We start from the raw sequence: 19,469 nt of genomic DNA, 5'->3' as shown, positions 1-19,469 counted from the left end.
TACCAGTTCCTTAATTCCGTGTTGATTATGCAAATTTTTCACCATCAACTAAGACAGGAAAAGAAAATATGGTTAAAAAATCTAATATGATTTTGACTTTTTTTTTTTTTTTTTTGAATCTCCAATCCTTGTATGATGCAGAGAGATTCTATAGTGTTAAGTAAGGAAGTGCATTTTCTAGCTTGCTTTGAGATTCCAGAGGTGACCAGAAGCAAAATTCAATCTTGGTCATCTTCTCTTCTGTACATGACTCCTCTCTTGCCCTACCACCTGCTTTTAAGTTGACCACAGCAGAAATAGAACTCTCATGGTTATGTCAATAAAATGAACCATGGAATAGTTTTCAACTGTTATTTGCATTTAGTAGGATGGGGAGTTAGGTTTGATCCTGGCCTGATAACTCAGGCCCATTTACATGCTTCCTGTAAACACTGGCCAGGCTTGACATGAGGGTTAAATGGGGTAATGTGCATGAAGCCCTTAGCAAAGTGTCTGGGGCTTCGTAATTCACTAAAACCGACTTCCTTTTCTCTCCTGCATCATCCATTTTTCCTCAGTCCTTTAATGAGAGCAGCCTCATACCAGGCCCTGGTCTTGGGGTAGAGATGAAAAAAGAGGTCACAGCAGGACTCTGAACCTTACCCCCTTTTCAGATTACATTGTTGAGTTTTTCCATTGTATGTGGGAATTTCTTTTTCCTTGGCAAAGCCTTTCATTTGTGAGCAGTTGTATGTAAGTGAAGTGTATCCAGTAACAAGCATGGTTTCAAGGACATCTCACTCAGGAGCAGAATAATGTCAAATGAAAAGCCTTCACACCATGCAGGCTAACTCAAGAGCAAAAGGGCCCCTGGCATTGCAATTTATAGTCAGAGAAGTCATCCTTCTTGCTAAAAGTTATTTGTGTATAATGTGCTTTTGAAACAGGTCTCCTGACTTTTATGAAGAAGTGAAAATTAAGCTCCCTGCTAAGCTCACAGTAAATCACCACCTCCTATTCACCTTCTATCATATCAGCTGTCAGCAGAAGCAAGGAGCCTCCGTAGAAAGTCTCCTGGGATACTCAGTGAGTTGTTTCCAACTTGCCAATTCACACTGCAGGGCTGGGCAGCCAAGGTCCCTGCAGAGATAAACAACTAAATTCCATTCACTTGCTTTTTTCCTGTCAGAAGTAGCAAAATGTGCTAAAACAGATTATAGGAAGAAGCTGAAATGATGAGTTGACTTAGTAAATGACGGATTTTACAAATGGAAAGTTACTAGGTGATAGATACTGAAAGAATATTCTTTTTTTTTTAAGAAAAGCATTGCAATGTCTGTTCTTTCCAAATTTAATATATGTGCTTCACATATAGAAGTAGCTCTTTTTATTTTTTATTCCTTTAAAACTGTAAAAGGTAAAATGAACATTGATGTTCAACACACATAAGCATTGGTTATAAAGAAAAATGCTGCTACTTGGGCTTTAAAGGCAGTAAATCATTGATATTACCATCTCAGGAACTCTCAGGGAATTTAAAATGCAAAGAACTGGACAGAAACGACTGCCAAAAAGAGACCTGGTCAATATCTAATCATTGTTTAGTTGCATTTGATTATTGGGAGCCAGATAAATTACCCAAATTATATGCTGTAATAAATACCACTTTATTCTTTGCATCATCTGTTTCAGTGGCTGCCAATTCTCCTAAATGAACGTCTTCAAACTGGATCCTACTGTCTCCCAGTTGCCTTGGAAAAACTGCCTCCCAACTACTCCATGCATTCTGCGGAGGTAACCAACAAGGGGCCATCAGCTAGTCCTTGGCTATCAGGGTCTTGGATCACTTCCCCTTCCCTTAAATGTGACCGAGGATGCTCATTGTGTTTTCTGGAGTGCTTATCTCTCAGCACACAGTATTTTCTGAGAATTTATGGCTCTGATGGAATGGGAGAAATATCTGACTGTGAAAGAAACCTCATTCAGTTAGATGCCACCAAATCAGAATGTTGAGTAGATGCAGCCTGTGCCCTACTTAACATTACCTTGGGTTATCTGCAACAAAGGAATCCACAGAATAATGTATTCTAGATGAGGACACAGTGAAGCCCACTATTGATAAAAACTGCTCCCAGAAAGGATCCTTAGAAAAGGTTTCCAGGACACAGTCTGTCAGCTTCTCCTGTGGGTCGTGGTCCCCAGGTGGACACTGAAGTTTTTACTCCTTCCTCTAAAGAATCCAGCATCATCAAGCTTTTCCCCTTCCTGTCTCTTGCACCCCCCCTTTTCCCATGCATTCTGCCTGTGGTGAGCCCATTTAAAGGCAGCCCCACAAACTCTCCATCCAGGCCACACCAATTCCAACTCCAGTTCCCATGCTTCTCAGTCCCTTTGGTTTAGGTTTACATCAGTATATTATTTACATCAGAGTATTATTGTGAAGCAAGTTCCAGATATCATTTCACTTGTACATATTTAAACATGTACCTTGAAAATAAGAGCTTTTTTTAACCTTCTCAACACCATTTTCATACTTTGAAAAATTAATAATAACTCCCTGATCTCATCAATAGCCAGTCAGTGGTCAGGTTCCACATCATCCCATTATTGTTTGTTTGCATCAGGATCTAAATGGAGTCCACAAATTGCTGTCGGTTGATGTGTTTCTTTTGAAGATCCTTTATTCTAGAGATCCTCCTTTCACTCTTATGTTTTCCTTTGGGTTTTTAAGTTAAAAAAATTTTCCCAGGGCTTTGATTTAGATCTGACCTTTATAGTCAAGTGTCTCCTCAACTCTTTTGCTCCTCACCCCTCTCTCCAGGCTGTTTTCTTCCTCTTATTATCTTTTTCCCCCAGAAAGAGAGGTATCTTTTGCCCTGGCCACAGGCTCACACCTGGCTTCACACTAAAACTGCCCTCCTGACAGCCAGCTAAGGGTCAGCTGAGTGTTTCACAGATGTTCTCTGGTTGCTCTTTATCATTTGGACACAGAGCACCATGTAGAGGCCCTCAAAATCACTTTCTCATCATATTCTAACTCCCAGTTATCTTTTAAAGCATAGAACAAACCTGAGTTTTGGACACAGGCAAATCTGGGTCCAAAATCTGGATTGGGCCATACTTTAGCTGTGTGGACAAGAGTGAATTACTTGCCCTCTCTGAGTCTCAAAGATGAAGCTGAGTCTATATCTACCTATAAGGCTGTGAACATGAAATGTGGTGTTGCCTATTGAACAATAAACTTAATGCTGAGTAAACGTTAGTTCCTTTTTCTACTCAAGCTTTTTATTTTATAGATACATCTCCATTGCTTTCTAATATCCTGCAGACCTGCACAGTCCAATATGGTAGTTACTAGTAGACCTGCAAAGTTACTAGTAGACCTGCAAAGATATTGATAAATAACTGATATAAAAGAGTCATTACAAATAAGCTAGAGCCAAGCAGGACTGCTACTTAGAAACACTTTGATTAAAAGGGAAGTTATTTTCATTATTCAAATGCATTAGAATTTCATGTCTTTTACTTTCATTTCATTACTCTACAACCTGTCCTAACACTCTTGATTCATGGGAAGAGTACTTATCTCAATTCCTAGAATCAATGATTATCAATGCTGGATGGGAGTTTAGGTACAGAGCAACCCTCTGCTTGCAACATGAGAACACTAAAGCCCAGAGAATGATTGACACGTCAAATGAAATTAACTAGTTTAGTGCAGAATTGAACTTGGGCTTGATTCCACAGCTCTTGACTCCAAGTCCAGTTACAGTAGTTTTGGGGGAAGCTTTCTATTTGTAGGACCCAACATTGACATTCAAGTTGCTTTTCACTGCTTGTCAGCAATCAGAAAAGGAGATTGGATTGCTTATCCTTTCTTCTTCTTCTTCTTTAACACAGAAAGTCCCTCTGCAGAATCCTCCCATCAAGTGGGCTGAAGGACATAAAGGAGTATTTAATATTGAAGTGCAAGCTGTTTCTTCTGTTCACACACAGGTAAGAAACACCAAGGCCAACTTTGAATCAGACCCTGCAGGCTAGTGTTGAAGAGTAGGGTACAACAGAGAAACTTTCAAACAACAGGCCAATAAAAGACCAATGTAGGTCTTTGTCTATGGATTAAAAAAAAACAAAAAAAAAAAAAAACCTTGAGTTCTTTGTGGGGACTTACAAGCCAATTCAGTTTTCATTTTCCCTTTAAAGTGGAAGACCTTAGGAAAATGTCGTATCTAAACGAAGGAATGTAGTGCCTGCTCAGTTGCTTGAGAAACTTTGTGGGGAAACTTGATCTGAAAAACTTTTGTGCTGTTTCCTTCCATGCTTCCGCTGTTTTATCAGCTTTTCAGAAAAATTCCATCCCCCCCTCCCTTGCCTGTCACTGAGTTATGCATCTGCTTAGACCTCTTTGGACAGTATGTTTACCTGCCATGACAACCTCTGCTTACGGAGCACATCAGAGCCTAAACTGTTTTTCCTTTAGTTAGCAATTATTGAGAGGTCCTATCCTGTTCTACAAAGAAGTTCATTGCCTTGCTGTGAAATGGCTCAGAACTTCTGATCTGGAACTTGGCGGAGAGGTCGTCCCCGTACAGAGCTGTTTGATTGTCCTTATGGATCCGTGGGTGAGCATTGGTGGGATAAGTCCCCTCTGGGTCTTCTGCTTTCTGTCTTCCTAGGACAACCACCTGGAGAAGTTCTTCACCCTCTGCCACTCCCTGGAGAGCCAAGTGACCTTCCCCATCCGTGTGCTGGACCACAAGATCAGCGAGAGCGCGCTGGAGCACGAGCTGAAGCTCAGCATCATCTGCCTCAACTCCTCCCGCCTGGAGCCCCTGGTGCTCTTCCTGCACCTGGTGCTGGACAAGCTCTTTCAGCTGTCCGTGCAGCCCATGGTCATTGCTGGCCAGACAGGTAGAAGCCTGGGGGACTGGGAGGAGGCATGGGCAGGTGAGGGTAGGCATGGGCAGGCAAGAACAGGCCAAGGTAGGAGGGCTGTAGAAAACCTAGTTTTCCAGAAATCCAGGAACAGTGTGCTTCCTTTGCACTGATGATGTGAGTTCAAGGGAGGCCAAGTCCAGTGCTATTTTTTTTTTATACTCAATGCATGTTTATAAAGAAATAAAAATAAAAGAACATGAAAATAGTGTTCTAAATATTATAGCTTTTTTCATAAACTTTATTGAGTGAATAGAGGAAGTCTTTCAAGTTCCCTTTCCAGCCAGGTGCAATAACACATGCCTGTAATTCCACTGGCTCGGGAGGCTGAGGCAGGAGGATCTCAAATTCAAAGCCAGCCTCAGCAATTTAGGGAGGCCCTAAGTAACTCAGCAAGACTCTGTCTCTAAATAAAAGATAAGGGGAAAAGGAGGGCACTGGAGATATGGCTCAGTGACAAAACTCCTCTGGGTTCAATCCCTGGTACCAAAAAAAAAAAAAAAAATCCATTTCTGGTAACTGGTGGATTTATTTTACCTCTAAGATTTTTTGCTTTCTTAACAACTGAGTGTTTTCTTTACCATCAAAGTTGAGGCAATTAATCTCCAAGAGTTTATATAGCACCTACTCTGTTTAGCAGTATGGAAGCACAGTGGGGGAGGACAAGAAAATATGAGAAGCATATCTGACCTGGGAAAGGGTTTCAGCCTTCACAGAGAGGCTGAAGTTACCACTAGAAGCTGCAGAGAAGCGAGCCATTTGGATTTTCTTAAGCCCTGTACTGCACAATGTCAGAGGCTTCAGGAAGATGGGATTTGTGCAGAGCATTGAAGGATCCATGTAGACAAAAGCAAGGAAGGTGAGGATAACAGTCTGAGTGAAGCCAGGGAGGAGAGAGACAGATACGCAGTGGGACAATGTGGCAGTTGCCTCACTGGAAGGGAAGCCGAATTTGAGCAGAAACAGGCACAAGGCTGGATAAGTAGGTTGCAGCCAAACTATGGAAGGCTTGGAGCACCAGAACAAGAGCATATGTACAGTAAACCAGTAGTTTGTCTGGGCCCACCAGGAGGAATGACGTTAACATACATACATTTAGATCCGTCTATACAAGAATCTGTATCATGCAATGGTGCATCTCAAATCATAGCAGGCTCTCAAATCCCTTGGGCAACTGGTTGAAATGCAGATTCTGATTCAGCAGGGCTGGTATGGCCTGAGAATCTGTGTTTCCCAGGTAATATTGACAATGCCAGCCTGCAAGTCTTGCAGCAGGGTTTAGAGAGGAAAGACACCCAGACATGTCTTGGTCCTGAAAAATCCATTGTGCTGACAGAAGAAAGTGAAAGGAGGGAACGTGAATGGCTGTGGTGAACAGAGCCAGGGCTAGAGCTCCCCTGGCCCAGGCTCACCCTGCACGCAGCCTGGCTAAGGTGATCAGTGGGCAGGACTCATGGTTGCTGGCTGGGAGAACGTTCACCTCAGGTTCACGTTTCGCTTGGTTCCTCAGCCAACTTCTCCCAGTTTGCCTTTGAGTCCGTGGTGGCCATCGCCAATAGTCTGCACAACAGCAAGGACCTGAGCAAGGACCAGCACGGGAGGAACTGCCTGCTGGCTTCCTATGTCCACTACGTCTTCCGCCTGCCGGAGCTGCACAGAGACTCAACCAAGCAAGGTAGTGTTGCCCGATAGGGTATCTGGTGCCCCACCCATCCCACTGCCTTGTAATTCAAAATAAATTCAATTTTATTTTTCAGAATTCACAATTTATATAAGTCCTGAAATTGAAAGTTTCTTTCTACATTTTCTTCCTGCCTTCCTTTTTAGGCTCTAAGTACCTATTTTGTTTGCTTATTTGATAATATTTCAGTGCTCTTTACCCAGTTCTAATTGATGATTCAGCTGAGGATCTCTTTTTAAAAATATGTCATGTTCACTTATGAATATGTCAAAATAAATCCCATTGATACATATAACTATAATGCACTAAAAAATTTTTTTAAGTAAAAAAAAAAATAAAAGGATTAAACACTTTGATCAAGTGTGACTTACATACTGGGAAAATAAAGATTAAAAAATGGAGAAGTGTAAACTAATGTCTCGAAGCCTGGGATAATGACAAAGAAAATAATGTCTATCCAATGGCAGTGGTATCAGAGGTTCTTAAAATTTTCATTACTAAAAAGTTAATTAATAAATTCCTTTTCTCGTTTCCCCAAACTAAACTTTTAAAATAATAATGATAATCTAGTTTGCTAATTTTCTTAATTATTTATATAGATAATAATCCATCAGAACTTTGGTTCAGCATGATATAATAAATAGCATAAGTTTACCAAATTCCATGCCTAAATAAACGTGGTACTTTATTAGTCCATGCAGCCTCATTTCACATAAATCTGTAGTTTCACCCAGGCTGGCCTTAAACTTATAATCCTCCTGCCTCAGCCCCCCAATTTGCCAGGATGACAGGTGTACACCCCCATGCTCAGCTCAACTCTATGGATTTTTGAATCTCAGAAAACCTTACTCCAGGAATTATAAAGTTATCATCATTTAAATATTGATAAATTTAAAAATAACCACATTTAGAACTTCTCTTGAGAAATCAGAAGTTCTGGCAACCCTGGGTTCTGTTTCTGCTGGCAATAGGAGGCTGGAAATGAGGTGCGTGTCTCCAGTCACCACAATCCTCACCACTTCTCCTGCCTCCTGTCCCATCTACTTCCCTAAAACACAGTGCCCACCCCCCAAGTTTTGATGAAGAGACTAAGTTCAAGGCTTGATTGGTAGGTTTTCATTCCACTACCTGCCCTATCCCTCTTCAGTTCCTTCTCAAGGTCTGTAAGTGACTCTGGTCCTCTGTTGACATGTCTCTGCCTGGTGGGACACAGGTGGCACCACTGCCCTCCCCGACCCTCGCTACCACACGTATGGACGCACATCTGCTGCTGCTGTGAACTCAAAGCTGCTGCAGGCCCGGGTGATGAGCAGCAGCAACCCAGACCTGGCAGGGACACACTCTGCAGCTGACGAGGAAGTTAAGAACATCATGTCTTCAAAGGTAGGGAAGATGGCAAACCCTGTTTCTTTTAATGTGTATAATGCCTTGTACGGTATGGTTCATGTGAAAAACTAAGACATTAACACTGGTACATTACTATCAACTAAAACTGAGCCTCATCAGTTTTTCTGTTAGTGTCATGTGTATATTCTAAGATAAATCCAGGATATCACATTGTACAGATTTACCTTTGCTTTTAATATGACTTATTTAAATGTAAGCTTATATAATTTTTAAATAATGTCCTTTCACAACTGTCTCAAAAAAATCCAGAAAATTTATTAATCACCTCTCAGAAACTGCTGAGCCAACTTCAGCACATCCTTGTGTTGATTTTGTAAGTCTAATGGATAGAATATCAATAAATTGGTTCAACCTATTGATCATCAGAATCTCTGGGAGTGCTATGTTTTAAAAGAGCCATAAATGATTCTTAAGTTCAGCCAGAGGTTAAGACCTCTGCAGGGGGAGGACAGAGGCCAAGGGCAGGTGACTTGCATAGGACCACACTGCAGGGTATGTCAGCACCAAGACCCAATGCTGGAAAATAAAATTCATGTTATTCACTGTTTCTGTGTGGCTAAACCAGCTAATGCTCTGACAGTCTCCTACCACTGTTAACTGACTCTGAGCAGATCTTTAAATGACAGTCTTGCTGCTATATCTTTCAAAATGGAATCCATCAGTTCAAAAGAAATGAAGGTTAATCACTCAAGTCGAACATTAAGTATCTGACCAACACAATGGGCCTTAAATAGCTGCTTTTATGTTATTTCTCCAAATTCTAGTTTAAAAAATTTTTAAAGGTATTTACAGGGCTGGGAACATAGTTCAGTTGGTAGAGTGCTTGTCTTGCATGCACAAAGCCCTGGGTTCAATCCCTAGTAAAACACACACACACACACACACACACACACACACACACACAGGCATTTGCAAAGCTACAGATAGAAAGCAGAAGTTCTAGGGTCCAGAGAGTGCCATGGTTAACAACATTGTATTGAATATTTCAAAATAGCTAGAAGAGAGAATTCTGAGAGTTCTCTTTTTAAAAAAAAATATTTTTATTAGTTATTGATGGACCTTTATTTATTTGTTTATATGTGGTGCTGAGGATTGAACCCAGAGCCTCACACATGCTAGGCAAGCCCTCTACTACTGAGCCACAATCCCAGCCCTCTGCGAGTTCTTACCACACAGAAATGATAAATATATAAGGTGATGAATATGCTAAACACCCTGACTTGATTATCATACTGAACCTCATAAATATGGATATTTATTATGCATCAATTAAAAACAAACAAAAGAAAGATTTTGTCTAGCCAAAAGAATAAAGCATGACCCTTTCAGAAGTGGTTTTTGGAAATTTATTAGTGCTTAGGGGACTAAGTACAGTACCATGCTAAACCGCAGAGGGGCACTGTTCTCACATTGTTTCTGTTTTCCCAGTAAAGTCACAGAATGTTAAAGGAACTATTCAGTATCTGATTCTAACTAGTTTTTAGCTATGGGATGCGAAACACCAAATTATTATGGTTATTAACTTAGGAATAAGTGAAACTAGGTGTCAATTTACCTTCTTTACTTTGTTTTGACAAAGTATTTTACCTTTATAAGTAGAAAAAAAGTAAGAAGTGTCTTAAAAATCAATTCTGAGCCTAGTGTAGTGGCGCACACCTGTAATCCCTGCCACTTGGGAGGCTGAAGCAAGGAGATCACAAGTCTGAGGCCAGCCTCAGCAACTTAGTGAGATCCTGCCTGTCTCAAAATAAAAATAAAAAGGGCTGGGGGTATGGTTCAGTGGTCAACCACCTCTGGATTCAATCTTCAGTAGGGAAGGAAGGGAGGGAGGGAGGAGAATTCTGAGATGGTGATTTCCAGGGTGTCAGTGTAAGTTAGCTGACTGTTGAGTCATGGTTTGTGTGTTTCAGATTGCTGATCGCAACTGCAGCAGGATGTCTTATTATTGCTCTGGCAATAATGATGTCCCAGGTTCAACTGCAGCCCCAAGGCCAGCCAGCAAAAAGGTACTGAGCAATTTGGAGATAATTCCAGGACAAGGAAGGACTGGTCTGGACCCTGCATTATGATTGGAAATAGACACTATCAAAGTACTCTCCAGTCTTGTCCCTGCCCAGCTAACATACAACCACACACACACACACACACACACACACACACACACTTACAACCTTATTCCTTACCCTTCATTTTTTAAATAGCTAACTGTCCATGAACAACATAATAATTCTCCAACTTAACCGTGCATTAGAATTACCTGGAATGCTTCCTTAAAACTGATTACTAGATCCTACCCCCTGAGTTTCTGATTCAATGGATTCAAGCTAGGGCTAAAGAATTTGCATTTCTAACAAGTTCCCAGCTAATGCTATTACAGGGACGACACTTTGAGACTCATTGCATTAGCCTCTTTTTTTAGTGGAAGATGAGCTAGGGATAATTCATCCATGACAAAAATGAATGGCAGTAATTAAATATAATTATTTCAATACTATTTAAAGTGATATGAAATACTTCCTCCTAATTCTCTATCATCAGCCTTATCTCTTGAGTTCAGAAACTTTACAAGATGTAGAATTTCTTAACCCAAAAGAATTCCTTAATCATAGCCAAAGCCAGGGTAGTTTAAGAGAGGCATGGGGGTTGGGGGGTGTTCAAAAGCTTTCTGTCAAGCCAGCCTTCTGACAAGTTTTCCCCTGAGCTAGGCACCCAAGAGTCTCACCATTATGGTAACTTCTTAAGGTCTATAGTGTCTTTCAAGACTCTAATTAAAATGTGAATATGCTAATTGCAAAGAAAGCCTCTTGCAAAAGCTAATGCCACAGAGGAAAGTTTGTTAAACAGGCAAGGAGGGAATGAGCCTCAGCATAGCTTTCTTTGGACTGGAGGAAAGATGAATCAGAGACGCTGTAGGGCCTAATGCTAAAAACTTTGCAGTAGTCCAGGCACTATATGTTAGGGAGAGGTACCAGGAGTTAATTATAAAAGGAAAAGTGAAAGATGTTCTTAGGCTAAAAATTTGTCATCTACCCTAAACGTTAGCATTAGCTGTCATAGCCCCTTCTCAGTGACTGGTTACAAGTACCATCTCCCTTCTTAAAAAAAAAAAAAACATTTGCCTACACCCTGACTTCCTTGTAGCATGTCCTGTTTGGTTTTGCACTTGCCTTCTTTTGACCTGAAATGACCAGAAGAGAATTGTTTCATTGCAGGGGGAAGTTTAGCCAATGTGTTTCCTTAATAGCTCAGCAAACAGGGTTTTGCGACTTGGTTATTTTATCTAATGTCTAGAGCAAGGTGTTCTTGTGATAATGCCGCCCAGTAAGCAGCAAGCTGCATAAATTACTTTAAGAAGCAGCTTATCCTTGTCTAATCTCTTGCTGCCATAAGACTCTGGTAGTCAAACTGACCTATTTACAGAGGCTAATTCTGACGTTGGTGGAAAGTCTCTTTCCCACCATGGGAAGATCAAGGTGTGGCCAAGTTATATTGCGTGCCCAGTTGACCACCCGCTAGACCTACCACTCAACCCCACACCTCTCCCAGATGGCAGAGCCTCACTTAAGACCCTAAACAGCAAACAAATGTGTTCGCATGTCTGAAGATTATTAAACTCTGACTAACTTGCAAAATGAAGTGAGAGCAGCTGATGAGCTGAACCAAACAGGGATGGAATCAGTTAGATCACACAAACATCCGCACAGAAATTTTCCATTTGTCTCTTTTTAGTTTAGCTTAGTAGCTCTCAAAATTTTAATATTCATAAGAACTAGTAAATTGCTTGCATGCATACTGTATCCTATGGGTAATTTAAAGGATTGTTGAATGTGATCTTATATGATCAATTTTTGCTTTAGGCTGATTTTAAAACTTAACTCCACATCAGTAGGTGATATTAGGGTCTTCAAATAGTGTTAACTTTCTAAACCACTAAACAATACAAAAAAAAAAAAAAATGAGCTAGCTCATCTGTATTTATTCTAGGTTCTATAGGTATAAGATGAATGGAAACCACAGAAAATTCCCAGATACTGCTTTTGCTTTTAGTTAGGGTTTTCCCAGAACTAATGGAGTCTCCAAGACGCAGGACTTTCCAATGTGAGACTAAGTCAGCTATGATGAGTTTGTAGTTCAACCCTGAGTCCTAAACTGCTTTCCCATCAAAACTACTGTCAAGAATATTATTAAGGGGCTGGGGTTGTGGCTCAGTGGTGGAGCACTTGCCTAGTCTGTGTGAGGCACTGGGTTTGAGCCTCAATAAAAATAAGTAAAATAAAGATATTGTGTCTATCCACAATGAAAAATAAAAAACAAAAGAATATTATTAACTATCCAGAGAAGTTGAAGAATGGGAAAGATGGGAAAGGTAAAATTCTGCTCCATTTGCTATGGAGCAGATAGGGCTTGAAGGGAAGTGAAGACATAAAGTGGAGCTGAGGGATGTTCCAAGCTTCTGACTCTGGGAAGGAATGTCAAGTTGCAGGTTCCAGCTACCACCATGCCCCTCTTCTCATCACCCATCCAATCACATTTCCCACATAAAGCCGTCATGGGAGTATGCAAAGGAAAATTATCCAATCAGACAGGAAGGGAGTTTACATACCCTCCAGATGGTGGTCCCCAAACTGTGATTGGACCAGCAGCATCAGTGTCCCCTGGAAACTTGGTAGAAATGCAAATTCTCAGACCCTGCCCCAGACCTAGCATCTTTAAGAGTGATGTCCAGCCATCTGCGTGTTTTATTTATCAAAGTCACCAGGGGATGCTATTATATATCCAAATTTGAGAACTGTTGCTACCTATCAGCTGATTTTATGGATGAGAAAATTGAATACAAAGAGAGGAATGGTTTGCACATGGTCAAACTCTCCCCAGGCAAACCTCTCATCTCTTTGTACTCCACGCCTCCAATTTCAACTGCTACCTTGGAGTGCTTCCCCTGTAGGTCACAGTGTCACTCGCAGGCTGAGTCCGTTCCTTCAAACCTAGCTCTCCTGCACAGTATCGACCTCACCTCGGGTTATTTCAGCACTGTCTTTGCCACTCACTGCCTGTGGCCTAGGACATCTACGATACATGCTTCAAGAACTAACAGGCTATTCAATTGGAAAAAAAAGAAGAGGGGTGTTGGTGAGTCCCGCCATCACAGCTTGGTTTTCCTAACTGTTGTCAGCATTTCCACGAGGAGCTTGCCCTGCAGATGGTGGTCAGCACTGGGATGGTGAGAGAAACTGTCTTCAAGTATGCTTGGTTCTTCTTTGAGCTTCTGGTGAGTCTCACATGTTCATATCTATGTTCTACAGGGCAAGAAGACAACATGGCAGAAAGGCAGTGATGTTTCCCATATCAGGAACTGACGCCTTGTTCACTTAGTTGTCCCTACTGAATACCTAGGGTTATTCCTTAAAGTATGACTCCTCTCACCTCTTCATCCATCTTCCATAGAATCGCACGGATTCGACTTTGAAAACCTGCCTCCAACCCATGGCATCTTATCCTGTTCCCCAACTGCCAAGCCACTGTCCTTGTTCCTGTGCCTCTTAAAGTAACTTCCTCTTTCTCTCCCCTCTACCCACCTTTGCCCTCAGCCCATCCATCCTACACAGGACAGCCAACATTAAACAGTGTCACTCCTCTCTTCAAACCCCTTTAGCAAGTTGCAATGTACTGGCAAAAAAAAAGCACAAATACTTATCACGACTAAAAAGCCCTTGTATGACTCTGCTCTTTTCCTCCATTTCTCACTTCATCTCATTCCATATTCCCCCCTCATCCACCCACATGGTTACTCTTGTAGTTCTTGGAAGGTATCAAGTTCTTTTTCAGCCTCAAAGTTTCAAGTTCTCTCACTAGTTCCTACCTTTCACTCCCTGCCCGATCCCCAACAAACACACACTGTGTTTTCTTTAGGCTTCAGCATAAATGTCACCACCTCCAGTAGTCCTTTTCTGACCACCTTATATTGTAATGTAATTCTTCTATTTTATCATTCTCCTTTTAAACACCCTATTTATCTCTACTTATCACCTAACCCAATTTGTAATTTTTTTTTTTTTTTGGCTCACCTACTAGATTTCTAGAATTGGGGTCTGTCTTCTTCATTCTCCTATCTCTTGCGCCAGCACTACCCCAGATCCCTGCCAACAGGATCACTTGGGGGTGCTTGGTTAAAATAAAGCAGATTCTTGAGCTTTTTTTTATACTAAATAAAATCAGGAGGCAGTGATGTTCAGTTGCCTGTCCTACCAAGTGGCTTCTAAGCACACCTACAATCCACAGATTCACATCACCTCTGCTCTGTAAGTCCTAAATAAAACTGAAGTCTTTGAAATGTGTACCCAGCCAGCACAAGCATTTTGCATTCTCCAAGCTAAGCTGGTTAAATAAAGTGAGTGGCTGCAGCTCACAAGTCCTAGGACAAGATTGCCAGCAGTGGGACATAAGTTCTAGCAGAAATGGATGGTCACAAACTGCTCCCCTCTTTTTTCTTGAGGCATGTGAAGTATTAAAATCAACACTCTATGACCTGTATATCCTGCTCCTACTTACCTACCTCACCCACCATTAAGCTTCTCCATAAAGAGGGTTCATGTGGGTTATGATCCATCTAAACAGTTTATACAAATTATCCTGAGTTCGACTGTCAAAATTGCAGTTAAAGAAAAAAAAACATGAAGCAAAAACTAAATTTGATATCTTGGAGAGTCTCATAGAAAAAAGTCTCCTATAAAACAGCATTTCAACTTAAAGATGGTTGGTATTACTCCTACACTTGGAGCACACTTCACCTAATCCATTTTTAGATATTATCCAATACTTACATGCTACAAAGCACTATAGTTGTTTGACCGGGTAACCAAGTCCCTTGGACAGTGTATCTCAAGCTCTGCTATGTAAGCATTCTAATAGCAGCTCTAGGGACTCTTTAACTCATCCTCGCAACCTTATTAAAACCCTGTGAGAAGGCTGGGGGGTGTAGCTCAGTGTTAGAGTACTGTGTAGCATGTTTGAGGCCCTGAGTTTGATCCCCAGCACCACAAAATAAATAAATAAATAAAATTTGGGTGAGAGAGTAGTGGTTATCCCCATAGCACATACCAAGGCTGAGTAGGGAATTGCTAGCTGCTCTGCCAGTGAGGTACAAAGCCTCAGTTCTCCAACTCTGAAGTCCAGATTCCTTTCTTCCACCATTTTTCCCCTTTGGGAAGCCTAACCTTACAAACCATCTTCTTAGGCTAATGTATTGATAACATGGAAACCCTTTGCCTTTAGAAGTCAGTCGACTTCAATGCAGAACTACATTGTTATTTCATACCCAGTAATCACGAACTCAGTATTGCTAAGCCTGAGTGGTTCCACAAGGCACCTTAGAGCTCTGTTTTGAAGGTCAATTTGCATTCTCTTCAGGTGTAATGATGTCTCCTTCATATAACCCCAGTAACAGCTGACATCCCAAGGAACAAAAAATAATAGCATCCAAAGTATACTAGTCATCTTACTATATATATAATGTGTCAGGTGCTGTTTTAAGCATTTTGAAGCATTATCTCATTTAATCCTCAAGCAACCTTTGAGGCAGGGGTTTTTACTATTCCCAAAATACAGACATGGTTGGAGGAAGGATAGTAGCCATAAAGAGAGTCTCCAGAGGCTTCAGCAGTACTGCTTCACTGCCCCTAACTGCAGGGAGCTAAGAACCATTGAAAAGTTGAAAACTGCTCTTGATCTTACACATCTATTTACTGGGACTTGGTGGACCTCAAAGAGAGAGCAAAAAGTAAAGTGAATAGCCTTCCTTATCTCCAACAAGCCCCTGATGCTAAACAGATGAAGCAGTTGGGAACAAAAGTGCAAGTTTAAGCACTCTAATGGGGTTGGTCAACTTGGAGATCAACCAAGGCAACAATTACACAGGACTCTGCAGGCTGTACCCTGTCAGCGTCCTAGCAGGACAGAATTGAATAGGACTCAACAGGATTAACTGAAAAGCATTTATCAAAAGGCCTCTGCCTGAGGAATACACATGGTTACAGGAGTCAATAAGGATTGGTGAGGCATAAGGGAGCAGCAGCTGCTGGAAGACTTTATCTATCCTAGCTGTAAAGCATGAAGAGTAGGGAACAATGTAACTGGGGCCTGGAGAAAGCTGGAGACAGAGAAGAAGGTCCATACAACAGGAAGTGGAACCTTAGGAAAATGTTGCCACCACCAGAACCACACTATGGCAGGGATTAGGGCAGGAGGTGTGGCTAACCACCCAAACCCCTCTGTTCTTCCGCGCACTGGTCCCCTGCTAGTACTCCCATTGCCAACTCTAACCAGCAGCCAAGAAAGGGTTGGGGGCCCAAATAATGCAATACATAGGGACATCTTCCCAGCATTCAGAGGTAGAAATTTAAGGTAAGAAATTTAGCTGAGGACTGTGACAGAGGCAAATGGAAACTCTTAGTGTCCAAAGAAGACTTTGCAAGAAAATTAATCTCAGGGCACCCAGTCCTCCATGTGTTGTTATGGATTACCTGACCAATGCCTGGGAAGTTACTAAAATCCCAGTTTTTTACCCAAGGATCTTGATGAGAAAGAAACAACAGCTTCCTTGGGCTTAGCCAACAACTGGGCAGTTTAACACCCTTCGGTTGTGTTGATGGCCAAGCACTAATGAACAACCACTTTGTCAAGAGAGCTGTTGAACACAACCCTTGGGTGAATTTCACACTTGGCTAATGAATAAGCCCCTGTGCTTCTGGGAACTGCTGAGCCAGACCTTGGAGACCCAGAGGTAAATGGGTGACCTAGTTTACTCACTGAGGACACGAAGTCCTACATTAAGGAGTTCTTGAAAGCTACCCCTACTTTGAATGGGCTGCAGAGGCCAATATGAGAGAAAAGACTTTGCTGTTTCACCTCACCCTACAATTAATGAGCCACACATCCACTAGTATTTCTGCTGCGTGTTCTTCTCTGAAGACCAGGGACACAGTAGCTGGCAAGTGTCGACAGCCTGGAAGTAGGCCATTATTTGGAAGCACAGTATTGTGAGAATTATTTATTTGGTTGTAGGATGGCCAAACTCAGCAGGAAGGAGCCAAATGCAGCAGTGAGCTCTAAAAGCCTGGTGCTGGGGTGGGTTAGTCAGCAGGGAATCAGGATCAGGGTCACTCAAACAAAAAGGCCTTGTTTTCCTAGGTCCTTGGTTGGGAGTGCAGTGAGAGAGGTGCTTTAATCAGACAAAAATGGCATCCTGTTCCCACCGTCATTCAAGTCCCTCACCAGCTACGTATGTGTGGCTTCCTGGGATATGGACATGTCTATGGGTCCTAGACCAAACAGACCCCTGTGGTGAGGAGAAACCCTGATTCTTACACTCAATTTTATATGCTTAGTTCTTCCCCAAACTGGTCTCAGCATTATCTGAAACATGCAATATATGAAGACTACCTCTCTGTTTTTCTCTTCTTCTTTTGCCTTCTCTCTCTCTTTGTCTCAGTGCTAGCAAAAATCAACCATCCTGCTTTCTGAGAGACAGAAATCTACTGTTTATGCATAAAATTTCTCCCATCCAGTTCTCAGGAAGGGGAGTTCGACTTCTAGGGCCATTTCCTTTTGCAGTGACTCTTTAACACAGACAAATTCGTGAAAATGACTTCAGAGTATAAGCACCCATCCACAAGGTCTCCCAGTCTTTCCCATCAGACTGTTCCTAATGGCTTCAACAACTTCCAACAAAGATAATAGTCAACCTCTGATGATGTCAAAGGAGAGTGTATTGACCCAGAAATCTCTTGTCCTCAAGAAATCCAAAAAATAAGTCTGGATTTTAAGTTGTGGTAGGCACTGACCGTGTGTAACACCAGTCATCAATCGATGCACAGACTAGAGAGAGAGAACTATAAGTTAGACTTATAGAACTCAAAAGGTAATTCTAGAATTATCATCAGAAGCAATATTCTAAATACAGGTTAAGTTTCCAGCTAGCCAACAAACTCCCATTCAACCCATAACATGGCTTAAATTTATAGAAGCACAAAGGAGCCTGGTTGTAAACTATGAAATTGTTTTGGGAAAAGCTGTATTTCCCATTTCATCTTGAAACTCAGGATAGGAGGGACATTTCTCCCTTGTTCTCCTTACCACGATTCTAGGAGCAAAAAAGATCTCAGGATTTGCCTGTCCTGTGACATGCGCTGTAATTGTCCTGCCTATGTGGTCATGGGAGCCCAGACACACCCTGCCTTCCAGGATGAAGGCTAAGGAGCAGGCAGGTCCTATGACACTGGAGCTAAAGAAGGAAGCTCCTAACTTTGTCAGCAGCAAGAAGGGAGCCCCTGTCTTGGGGTCAAGAAGAGGACACCCTTCCTACCTCCTGCCACCATGGCAACCATTCGCCTGTCAGAAGCATCTGTAGTCCAGAGCCAGCCTGGGCAGCACCGGCACCGATACAGTGTCAAAAAGTCCATTGTGTAAAAGCTTTTCTTCAAGTCACTCCCCCTTTTGCACATTTTTCCAAGCAGCAGGTCACCAGTCTCTATGTTGACATTTCCCCCATCCCTCTGTAGGTGAAAAGCATGGCCCAATATGTACATAACCTGGACAAACGGGACAGTTTTCGGAGGACTTGGTTTTCTGACCGCTTCAAAGATGACATAACTACTATTGTTAATGTGGTCACCTCGGAGATTGCAGCCCTGCTAGTGAAACCTCCGAAGGTAACTGTGTTTCTTAACTTTCTAAATTGTTTACCTTAAACATGTTACTTGCATAAGCAGAGAAAAGTAAGGGTCATTTTGAAATGGTAGTTAAAATGCAACTGTACACTATCATTAAATGCAGCATGTTATGCTGGACTGGACCCTGGGGTGGGGTTGGGGATTACTGTAAGGAGATTACAATATACACAGTCATTTACATCATTACATCAATATAGCTATGGAAGAAAACACTCTTGTGCTCAGGAATTACACCCTGAAGTATTGTGGAGTAAATGGGCATGATGTTTACAACCAAGTCTCAAATGGTTCAGGGAAAAAAATGTATAAGTGTAGAGAGAATAAGATGTCAAGTATTAATGAATCTGGTTAAAGGATACACAGTTCTTTGTGCTATTCTTGTACCTTTTCTATAAGTTTGAAATCATTTCAAAATAAAAACTAAAATATATAAAATGAACCAGATGTGGTGGCACATACTTATAATCCCAGAAACTTGGGAGGCGAAGGCAAGGAGATCACAAGTTCAAGGCCCACCTTAGCAAGTTAGCAAGGCCCTAAGCAACTTAGCAAGATCCTTCCTCAAAATAAAAAAATAAAAAGGTCTGAAGTTGTAGCTCAGTGGTAAAGTGCCCCTGAATTCAATCTTTAATATATAATAAAAACTTAAAAGTAACTATAAAATGTTAAGGAGCAATATTTATTATTAATGCCTATATCAAATTAAGAATTTGTATGGTACCAAGTGCTCAGGAGATTTC

General features: G+C 41.5%; 1 protein-coding gene across 4 annotated transcripts in view; it reads left to right on the top strand.

Annotated features, from left to right (window-relative positions):
- Window positions 1-19,469, top strand: part of Dock8 (dedicator of cytokinesis 8) — a 214,902-nt gene that overhangs the window by 133,134 nt on the left and 62,299 nt on the right. For 3 of the 4 annotated variants that reach the window (XM_076846035.1, XM_076846037.1, XM_076846036.1), the window contains 9 exons: window positions 927-1,065; window positions 1,672-1,773; window positions 3,880-3,975; window positions 4,656-4,890; window positions 6,425-6,589; window positions 7,809-7,978; window positions 9,913-10,008; window positions 13,176-13,271; window positions 18,559-18,708. In XM_076846035.1, coding sequence (XP_076702150.1) covers window positions 927-1,065; window positions 1,672-1,773; window positions 3,880-3,975; window positions 4,656-4,890; window positions 6,425-6,589; window positions 7,809-7,978; window positions 9,913-10,008; window positions 13,176-13,271; window positions 18,559-18,708 — 1,249 coding nt within the window. The remainder of the gene's footprint in view (window positions 1-926; window positions 1,066-1,671; window positions 1,774-3,879; window positions 3,976-4,655; window positions 4,891-6,424; window positions 6,590-7,808; window positions 7,979-9,912; window positions 10,009-13,175; window positions 13,272-18,558; window positions 18,709-19,469) is intronic. The other variant, XM_076846038.1, reaches the window with a different exon arrangement.

This window comes from Callospermophilus lateralis, chromosome 2 (assembly GCF_048772815.1).
Source record: "Callospermophilus lateralis isolate mCalLat2 chromosome 2, mCalLat2.hap1, whole genome shotgun sequence".
NCBI classification, from domain to species: domain Eukaryota; kingdom Metazoa; phylum Chordata; class Mammalia; order Rodentia; family Sciuridae; genus Callospermophilus; species Callospermophilus lateralis.
This window is presented reverse-complemented; position numbering and strand designations above follow the sequence as displayed.